Source organism: Pseudoliparis swirei, chromosome 12, assembly GCF_029220125.1.
Source record: "Pseudoliparis swirei isolate HS2019 ecotype Mariana Trench chromosome 12, NWPU_hadal_v1, whole genome shotgun sequence".
Classification (NCBI taxonomy): Eukaryota; Metazoa; Chordata; class Actinopteri; order Perciformes; family Liparidae; genus Pseudoliparis; species Pseudoliparis swirei.
In genome coordinates this window covers 1,906,622-1,916,877 of record NC_079399.1, presented here as the reverse complement: position 1 = coordinate 1,916,877, position 10,256 = coordinate 1,906,622, and the positions used below count along the sequence as shown (strand labels likewise).

Sequence of the window (10,256 nt, the reverse complement as noted above, 5' to 3'; positions counted from 1 at the left end):
AATAATGTTTAATAACGTTTTATAATGTTTAATATCAATTAATAATGTTTGATAATGTTTAAGGAACGTTTAATAATATTTAATGTTTAATATTTAATAACATTTAATAATGTTTAAACGTCTTCACGTTAACGTTTTTACTTTTATATCTGAATCCGTTTTCTTTAAGCTTGTTTTTTGTTTCTGGCCCCGCCCACAACGCTCTGATTGGCTGTTTCTAAAGCTCCACAGACGACATATAGACCACAGATATGATCTTGTTTTAGGAAACGAGGCTTTGTGACCTTTGACCTCTGGTGAACTCTTTCACAACCTCATGAAACATATTTACATGTTTGTTTTATTAAATATAAAACAAATCCCTCAACTTATCTCGTTTCCCAGAATGCCTTTCAGGACTGTTAATAGTAACAGAGTTTGCTCCTCAGGATTATAACTGTTGTAATCTAAGTTTTAAATACTAGTACAGAATACAAGTATTTAAGTATATAAAATAAAATTTTCGGATTTGTATTAAAAGTAGTGCTGTGAAAAATAACGCGTTAATCCAATTACAGGTTTAACTAGTTTTTTTTTTTAAACGCATTTAACGCATGCGCAGAATGAGCTTCCAATCCGTCTGTTGTTGGTCGTTGGGACGAAAAAAAAGTCACTTGCAAAATGAGCTTCCAATCCACCACTTCAATCTGAACTCTGTCCGCTCTCATGCAGACGGTCTGTTCATCGGTAATGATCCTTCCGCAGGTTCACCTCCGGAAACCTTGTGACGACTTTTACTTCCTGTAGATCAGGGTCTCAACACGTCGATCGCGACCTGCCAGTCGATCGCGGCGTAGTGTCGGTAGATCAATGACATTAAAGAGATTGGCCCGCCCCCTGACATGTTCTCTATAGCACGTCTTTGTTCTTTTATTAAACTAAACGTCTGTTGTTGATCGTATCTCCACAGCAGCATGTCATTTCTGTCTCTTCGCGTTGCGTTAACACTTATCGATCTCCGTCTGGCGCGCCACAGAGCTCCGTGCGCGCGCATCGGGACCGAGCAAAAAAAAAGTCACTTGTCAATCTGTCCACCTGTCCGTGCCGGTGAGGTCTCAGCTTTGCAGCGGTGTCCCCGCCGTCCCTTTCATCACGGCCCAGTTCATGAAGAAAACCCACACAGTCAGTTTGCCTCAGCAGCTGCTAGAGGAAGACTAGAGGCCTTTAGATTGTATCATGGTGGAGTTAATGGTTGACAAACAAGAGAAAAATGCTCTGTTTAACCCTCCTGTTACCTTTACATTTACTAACATATTTTACCCTCGGGGTCAATTTGACCCCAGCAATTAAAACCTCCAGAAAATTATTAGAATTAATATTGTTTCCCAAGTTTAAGTGTGAGGTACTTTATGTTTGTTTGTTGACTACCTAAATAGCCCTTTAAATAAATAAAAAAGTTGATATTTCTGATATGTTTGACACAGTGAAAAACAGCCTGGGGTCAAATTGACCCCAAAGAACATCAACATTAAACATTGAATGGGGTCAAATTGACCCGAAAGGTAACAGGAGGGTTAAACATTCTGTTTAGGATGAAGATGTATTAATGTTCCATATGGAAGAAAACTGCTAAATAACTGCTGAGTTGCAGCACCATTGTATAGAAGAATGTATAAATGTATATATCCGTCTTTTGTCATAAATCTCTATGTTCTCACAAAATATACCGAGAATATCGGTAATATGTGATTAATCATGATTAATCCACAAAAACCTGTGATTAACCCGATTAAAAATTTTAATCGTTTCACAGCCCTAATTAAAAGCTTAAAGATGTTATGGTTCTTAACTTAAAAAGTTATATTTTCTGATTCTGATATTTTAAAACTAAGTATCCTAATTTATTTAAACACATAAATGAAGATAAATTGAGGGACTGATGTATGAAATATGTTTATTACAGCATTAAGTAAATAAGTCGATACATTCATGTTATAAACCTCAAAAAACCCAAAACACGGAGAGGAAACTGTTTCTGAGTTTGGTTTTATTATTTTTGGACATTTAGCAAAATACTGCAGAAACATCCGAAGCAGTAGAAAAGCCACAGAGTTACAAATAAATACAAATAAATACAAATAAATATAAATAAACCAACGATTGCTTTCAGTTATTTCGCGGCAGACGAAGTCATTGATTGCTTTTCACGTCACTTGAACGCACCGTTCTCAAATTAAATTAAAAAACATCACGGAACAATAATTTACACAAATAATGTAATAAATACATAAATAAATAGGAGAAAGAGGAGATGCACCGTAGAGATAATACAGAAGGCTGTCAAACAATTAAATTAAAAGATCGAGATCAATAATCGATCAAAGACAATCTGATCAGTTTAAGGCATCGAACCGGCTAATCTAGTTCCTCTTTCCTCTCCTTGTTCCTTTCCTAGTCCCTCTCCTTGTTCCTCAGCTACTGATCCACGGGTCCCCAAAGTTAAAGCTACTCAGGGTGGTGAGCCCCCCCCCCCTCCAGCCCCCCCCCCCCCTCTCTTAGGTCTAGAAGCTAATAGCACTTGTGCAGAAGAGATGCTAGAAAAATAAATTAACAGTCTAACGCTTAAAGTGTTTGGAGAGTGTGTGTGTGTGTGTGTTGGGGGGGGTGACAGGCCGGGGTTCAAACCCACACCCAGAACCTGCTGAAGTGTCCTTGAGCAAGGCACTGAATCCCTGCCAGATGCAGGTGACCTCTGACCTCTGACCTCTCCGAGTGACGCTGCTTTCATTTCTTCTTTCACTTCGAGGAAATTATTTCTTTCAATTAGAAAAAAGGAGAAACCGTGTTCTGGGTTTTAGTGACGTCACGTCACCCAGAGCCCCCCCCCCCCCCTAAAGGTCCCGGATCAGCACGCGGGGCGCAGCGGCACCTGCAGCAGGATCACCTGCCGGTTCTCGGACGGGTGGCACTTGTTGATGTGGCGCGTGAGCGCCGGGGAGCTGTAGAACACCGCGGCGCAGTACTTGCACGGGAACACCTGCGCGGCGTGCCGCAGCCGGATGTGCCGCTCCAGTTCGCCGCGGTGGGCGCAGCTCTCCCCGCACACCGGACACAGGTGGCACGCGGCGGCGCCGCCGCTCAGGTTCAGCGGCGCCGCGCTGCACCGCTCCGCCGCGTCCGCCGCGTCCGCCGCGTCCGTCGCGTCCTCCGCGTCCTCCGCGGGCTTCGCGGCGCCGTGCTGCGACGCCAGGTGCTTCCGCAGGTACGCGTGGCGTTTGAACTTCCTCCCGCAGTGCGCGCAGTCGTAGAGCCCTTCATCGGAGCCGGACTCGGACGGCCCGGGACTGGGCGTGTCCCTGTCACTAGAGTCCTTCGCCTCCTCCGCCGCGCTCTTCCCGGACGCCGCGGGGGGCTTGTCGCTCTCCGGCCCCCCCGCAGCGGAGCTCTGCGGCTTCGGCTTGTGCCACCGCCGGTGCGAGGCGAGGTTGGCCGGGCAGCTGAACACCTTGTCGCACTCGGGACACCGGTACTCGACCCGGACTATCCGGGAGCACTTGTGCTGCGCGAGCGCGAACGGGTCCGCGTACGCCTCGCGGCACAGCTGGCACACGAACTCTCCCAGCGGGACGTCGTCCCCTCCGGACAGCGGCGGTCGGAGGGGCTTCTGGTCCACCAGCGCCTCTTTGATCTTCAGCCCGAGAACCGGAGACGTGGTGACGTCATCCTCAAAGTGCAGTCTCCGGATGGCTTTGGTTTTCTTGGACGGCGGTTTGCCTTTGCGCTCCGAGCCCGCATGCGGCCGCTTGGCGGCGGCGGGCAGCGCGGCGGGAGCGGCGGCCGCGGCGCTGCTGCTGGAGCCGATCTTCAGGTCCACCGGCGCGTACCGGTGGTCCACGGCGGGCAGCGCGGCCGGTGCGGGGAACGACTCGGCGGACACCGGCGACCCGAGGTGGAAGCGCCTCTCGTGGTCCCGGCTGACGGGGCGCGTCGGGCTGTAGAGCGCCTGGTAGACCAGCTCCGGGTTCCCGAACCGAACCGGCCTGGCGACCTGCTCCGGAGCCGCCGCCCCGCAGGTGGGCGTCGGCGTCTGTGCGCGCCCCGGGAAGGGGGCGACGTAGGGCGCGCAGGAAAGCGGCCGCGCCGCATCGGCCGCTGCGCGCTGCGCGTCCTCCTCGTCGGGGCGGACCCGGTACGACACCGGGTTGCTCTTCCGGTTCCTTTTCACCAAAAATCCCCTCGGCATGTTCGCGCTCGGACGTGAGACCCTGAAGGCACCACAAAGAAATCCACTTTCAGCCGCGCGCGGACACGAACGTCTCACGCGCCTTTTCGCTGTCGCGTCCTGCCGCTCCTGGTCCGGTGTTCTCCTCCCGAGGTGCGTTCAAATACAACATAGCTGCTTTTTAAGGCGACAGGAGGACATTGTTCCCGTCCCCCCCGACTCGTTGAGTCATCCCCGACCAATCAGGAGGAGCCGAGGTCCCCGGTGGATTTGGGGAGTGGGTGTGGGAGGATGGAGAGGCTGATGGAGGAGGAGGAGGAGGGAGGGTGCATGGGAGAGGGCTTGCAGATTGCAAAGCAGATGCACCTGAGGGGTTTCATTGTATCCCCTCCCCCCCCCCCTCCTCCTCCTCGACTCGACCCCGGGCACACGCCAGGAGCCTCCTGCTTTTACGGTCTGATGAGTTTGTATAGAAATCTACACGTGCCTCGGCTTTATCTGTCTCCGTTGGGTGTGTGTGTGTGTGTGTGTGTGTGTGTGTGTGTGTGTGTGTGTGTGTGTGTGTGTGTGTGTGTGTGTGTGTGTGTGTGTGTGTGTGTGTGTGTGTGTGTGTGTGTGTGTGTGTGTGTGTGTGTGTGTGTGTGTGTGTGTGGAGGGGGGGCGGCTGATTTATCCAAAACCAGAAGAACTAAATGTAGAATTGCAAGATGTTGAGAAATGAAACGGCAGCAGAAGTTTTGATGTCTTTAAACCGGAAGAACATGATCAACAACAACAACAACAATAGGCTACTAATGAACCAGCTCCTCGGGTTCAGAGACGTTCAAAGGCTTCCAGGAACAAATAAAGAAAAAAATAATCGGCCAAATAACCAACCCGACGTCTCAGAACGTGTGCGTGTGTTTGTGTGCGTGTGTGGACCTGTGTGTGTGTGTGTGTGTGTAGGTGTGGACCCCTGTGTGTGTGTGTGTGTGTGTGTGTGTGTGTGTGTGTGTGTGTGTGTGTGTGTGTGTGTGTGTGTAGATGTGGACCTGTGTGTGTGTGTGTGTGTACGTGTGGACCCCTGTGTGTGTGTGTGTGTGTGTGTGTGTGTGTGTGTGTGTGTGTGTGTGTACGTGTGGACCCGTGTGTGTGTGTGTGTGTGTGTGTGTAGATGTGGACCTGTGTGTGTGTGTGTGTGTGTGTGTGTACGTGTGGACCCGTGTGTGTGTGTGTGTAGATGTGGACCTGTGTGTGTGTGTGTGTAGATGTGGACGTGTGTGTGTGTGTGCGCGCCTCCGCGCTGCGTGACAGTTAACTCTGTCCCTCTGCGCATAAATAATTAATAGAGGGGGCGGGGCTAGAGGGGGCGGGGCTTCCTGCTTTGCATCACAATGGCGCCGCTTGTGCAAGCTGGAGAGCGAGTGAGTGGAAAGGAAATTGCACCGTTGGAAAAGAAAAAAAGAGGAGAAGAAGTGAAGTGGGGGAGAAGAAGAGAGAGAGGGGGGGGGGGTCAATCTGGCCCAGGTCGCGGCGCGTGCTGCGCGTTTCTGCTTCTCTGCGTCACCAAATGGGGCAAACTGAGATTATCTGCAGCTATAAAACCCCAATTCCTGCAGGTCAGCCGCGAGGCATGATGGGAGGTCACGTGAGGTCACGTGAGGTCACATGGGACCTCAAATGAAGTAATAATGGTTTCAGTTGCGTTGGATGGATTTGGTCACAGCATTCGGACTTGGATCTGAACTCGAATCCCCTGAACGCATCTTTCTTATTTTACTTCATTTTCATGTTTGTGTGTTTAATATATGTATATATATATATTTATATTAATATAGTTTTTTATTGTTCTGTATATTTTATACAATCGGTCACCAATGAGTCCTCAAGTCAATACTTAATATCTGCTGTGATGACATCATCTCAATAGTCTTAATTATGTGCTGGAAACGGGTCGAAATTATCTTAATGTTTAAGAAAATATTATTTAATTATCTGTTTTGAATCCATAATAATATTTATGTACGACGAATGTTTTTGAATCCAGATATGAATCATAAAAGTAACTAATAACTGAAAACTAAACGCACTAATCATGAAATAAACATGAATGAAATATTTTTAAAAACACTATAAACTTTTTATTACCATACTCTTCATTTAAGATAATTATAGCAATAAAATAAATATTATTAAGAGTTATTTAATAATATTACAGGAGGGAGATCTGTAGCTTTTTATCTGTTACATTGCATTTTAATTGGAGGAGATAATATTAAAGTGAGTTCATCCCTCCGTGACGCGTTCATGGTAATCTGGATATTTCCATGATGTAACGTGTGTGTGTGTTAAAGTATGCAACCAGCAGCCGGCTGGACATGTGTTGTGTGTGTGCGGTTATGTTCCCTCATTATCATACAGCTGGAGAGGAGGGGCTCCTCCTCCTCCTCCTCCTCCTCCTCCTCCGTGATTGGTCACGCTCTGCAGTCATACACTCAGTTACAGTTGGCACATTATGAAGACAAAACACAGAGAAATGTTTACACATTGAAGTGACGAAAAAAATATTATCTAAATATTAAAGGAGAGAATAAATAAACAATAACCTTAATTTTATACTTCATAAAAATCAAAATAACTTCACATAGAAAAGAAACATTAAACTTATATATATATATTTATACAAAAAGTATATATATATATTTTTAAATACATGTATAAATATAAATCTTATTACATACACTACCGTTCAAAAGTTTGGGATCACCCAGACAATTTCGTGTTTTCCATGAAAACTCACACTTTTATTTATCAAATGAGTTGCAAAATGTATTGAAAATATAGTCAAGACATTGACAAGGTTAGAAATAATGATTTGTATTTGAAGTATTAATTTGTTTCTTCAAACTTTGCTTTCGTCAAAGAATGCTCCTTTTGCAGCAATGACAGCATTGCAGACCTTTGGCATTCTAGCTGTTAATGTGTTGAGGTAATCTGTTGACATGTCACCCCACGCTTCCTGAAGCACATCCACCAGTTGGATTGGCTTGATGGGCACTTCTTGAGGACCATACGGTCAAGCTGCTCCCACAACAGCTCAATGGTTGAGATCTGGTGACTGGCCACTCCATTACAGACAGCAAGCTGCCTGCTTCTTCCCTCAAGAGTTCTTCACAATGTGGAGGTGTGCTTTGGGTCATTGTCCTGTTGGAGGAGGACATTGGCTCCAATCAAGCGCTGCCCACAGGGTATGGCATGGCGTTGCCAAATGAAGTGATAGCCTTCCTCATTTAAAATCCCTTTTACCTGGTACCTCCCACTTTCCCAGCACCAAAGCAGCCCCAGACCATCACATGACCTCCACCATGCTTGACAGATGGTGTCAGGCACTCTTCCAGCATCTTTTCACCTGTTCTGCGTCTCACAAATGTTCTTCTGTGTGATCCAAACACCTCAAACTTGGATTCATCTGTCCAGAACACCTTTTCCAATCTTCCTCTGTCCAATGCCTGTGTTCTTTTGCCCATACCAATCTTTTCTTTTGATTGGCCAGTCTCAGATATGGCTTTCTGTTTGCCAGCCTGCCTAGAAGGCCAGCATCCCGAGTCGCCTCTTCACTGTCGACGTTGACACTGGCGTTTTGCGGGTACCATTTAAAGAAGCTGCCAGTTGAGGACCTGTGAGGCGTCTATTTCTCAAACTAGAGACTCTAATGTACTTGTCTTCTTGCTGAGTTGTGCACCCGGGCCTCCCACTTCTCTTTCTGCTCTGGTTAGAGCCCGTTGGTGCTGTTCTCTGAAGGGAGTAGTACACACCGCTGGAGGACATTTTCAGTTTCTTTGCAATTTCTCGCATGGAATAGCCTTCATTTCTAAGAACAAGAATAGACTGGCGAGTTTCACATGAAAGTTCTTTTTTTCTGGCCATTTTGAGAGTCTTATCGAACCCACAAATGTGATGCTCCAGATAATCAACTAGCTCAAAGGAAGGCCAGTTTTATAGCTTCTCTCATCAGCAAAACAGTTTTCAGCTGTGTTAACATAATTGCACAAGGGTTTTCAAGGGTTTTCTAATCAGACATTAGTCTTCTAAGGCGATTAGCAAACACAATGTACCATTAGAACACTGGAGTGACAGTTGCTGGAAATGGGCCTCTATACACCTCTGGAGATATTTCATTAGAAACCAGACGTTTCCACCTAGAATAGTCATTTACCACATTAACAATGTATAGAGTGTATTTCTGATTGATTTAATGTTATCTTCATTGAAAAAAACAATGCTTTTCTTTGAAAAATAAGGACATTTCTAAGTGATCCCAAACTTTTGAACGGTAGTGTATATATATATATTTATATTATTTTTACATATATATATTTTATATATAAATATATATATATGTAAAAATAATATTTATATCTATACAAATATATGTATATATTTAATATATATATATATATATATATATATATATTACAAAATATTATTTTTTAAATATATATATTGTTTTTTTACATATATATATAATATATATATGTACAAATATGTATTAACATATTTTGCTATATATATATATATATAGAGTTCCGGCCCTCCAAGAAAACCATCGCCTTTGTCAGAGCTGGGGACGAGCCAACTCCTGCCAGAAGAACATTGTCTGCAGGCATCCTGACATCTGCAAGAGACGGGCAGCTGTTGGTGAACCTTGAACATCAGCTGAAGTTCCCCAGCCGTATTGCAGTCACCTCCCTGCGACCAGACATTGTCCTTGTGTCTGAGTCCACCAAGCAAGCAGTGCTGCTGGAGCCGACAGTCCCGTGGGAAGATCGCTTGGAAGAAGGCTTTGAGAGGAAGCTCTCCAAGTACGCAGGACTGGTCAGTCACTGCAGAGCAAGGTGTTTCCCTGTGGAGGTTGGATGCAGAGGATTTGCAGCCCGTTCCTTGGCCAGAGCCTTCAGTAGTTTAGGCATCGAGGGTGAGAGAAAGAGGAGAGCCATCCGCAGGACCACCGATGCGGCAGAGAGAGCCTCGAGATGGCTGTGGCTCCAAAGAGGGGAGCCATGGAGTCATGGTGGCCATCTGGACACAAGCTGGGCTCTGATCAGCCGGGTCACCTGGAGGAGGCGTATGATGAAAGACCCGAAACGTCCAGAGATCCCAGGAACATCACTGAAGATGTGTCCAGATTAGGCATCAGTAGATGTATGTACACAGTATATATATATATGTAAATGAAGTGACTTTTCTTCAGGGAATAAATCAACATTCTTGTCAGAGGATCTGAATTAAACGGAGAACCCGTGTTGGTCTTTAGTTTCATCATGATGTCGATTATTGCGAAACCGAAACAGGAAGTGCACATTGTTGTTGTTTACTTATTAAAGAGACACTACAGGAGTAACCTTGGGAAACAGGAAGTCTCCACCTAAAAAACACCACTGAGGATGGACGGAGGAAGACGTGAAGAATCAGGAGAGAGAGATTTGTTCAACACATTCATCTTGGAGCCTACATTACCCACAATGCATCAAGTGAAGGAGAAGAAGAAGACGTAGAAGAAGAAGAAGGAGAAGGAGAAGAAGAAGGAGACTTAGAAGAAGAAGAAGAAGAAGAAGAGAAACGTGACATAACTAAAAACTGCTTTTAAAAAGTTTAATGTTAGCTCCACAGGGTTTAAGAAGACGCTTTGGTCATCGTGTGACATCACGCTGTGATGTCATCGTGTGACATCTCGCTGTGATGTCATCGTGTGACATCTCGCTGTGATGTCATCGTGTGACATCTCGCTGTGATGTCATCGTGTGACATCACGCTGTGATCTGTGACATCGGCCAGATGTCATCGTGTGACATCTCGCTGTGATGTCATCGTGACATCTCGCTGTGATGTCATCGTGTGACATCACGCTGTGATGTCATCGTGTGACATCTCGCTGTGATGTCATCGTGTGACATCACGCTGTGATGTCATCGTGTGACATCTCGCTGTGATGTCATCGTGTGACATCTCGCTGTGATGTCATCGTGTGACATCACGCTGTCACAGCTGTCCCGGGGAGGCGAACATGGGCAGCAGG

General features: G+C 46.0%; 2 protein-coding genes across 2 annotated transcripts in view; both read right to left on the bottom strand.

Moving 5' to 3' along the window:
• Window positions 1-2,884: 2,884 nt before the first annotated feature.
• insm1a (insulinoma-associated 1a) lies at window positions 2,885-4,306 on the bottom strand. The gene has a single exon (XM_056427521.1). It carries the CDS (start codon window positions 4,220-4,222, stop codon window positions 2,885-2,887), a length of 1,338 nt encoding a protein of 445 aa, XP_056283496.1. The 5' UTR covers window positions 4,223-4,306.
• Window positions 4,307-10,058: 5,752 nt separating this feature from the next.
• cfap61 (cilia and flagella associated protein 61) overlaps window positions 10,059-10,256 on the bottom strand; it is a 24,758-nt gene continuing 24,560 nt past the window's right edge. The window contains exon 23 of the mRNA XM_056428882.1: window positions 10,059-10,256. This exon is cut by the window's right edge and continues 65 nt beyond it. Within this exon, the coding sequence (XP_056284857.1) occupies window positions 10,220-10,256 (37 nt within the window). The 3' untranslated portion in view covers window positions 10,059-10,219.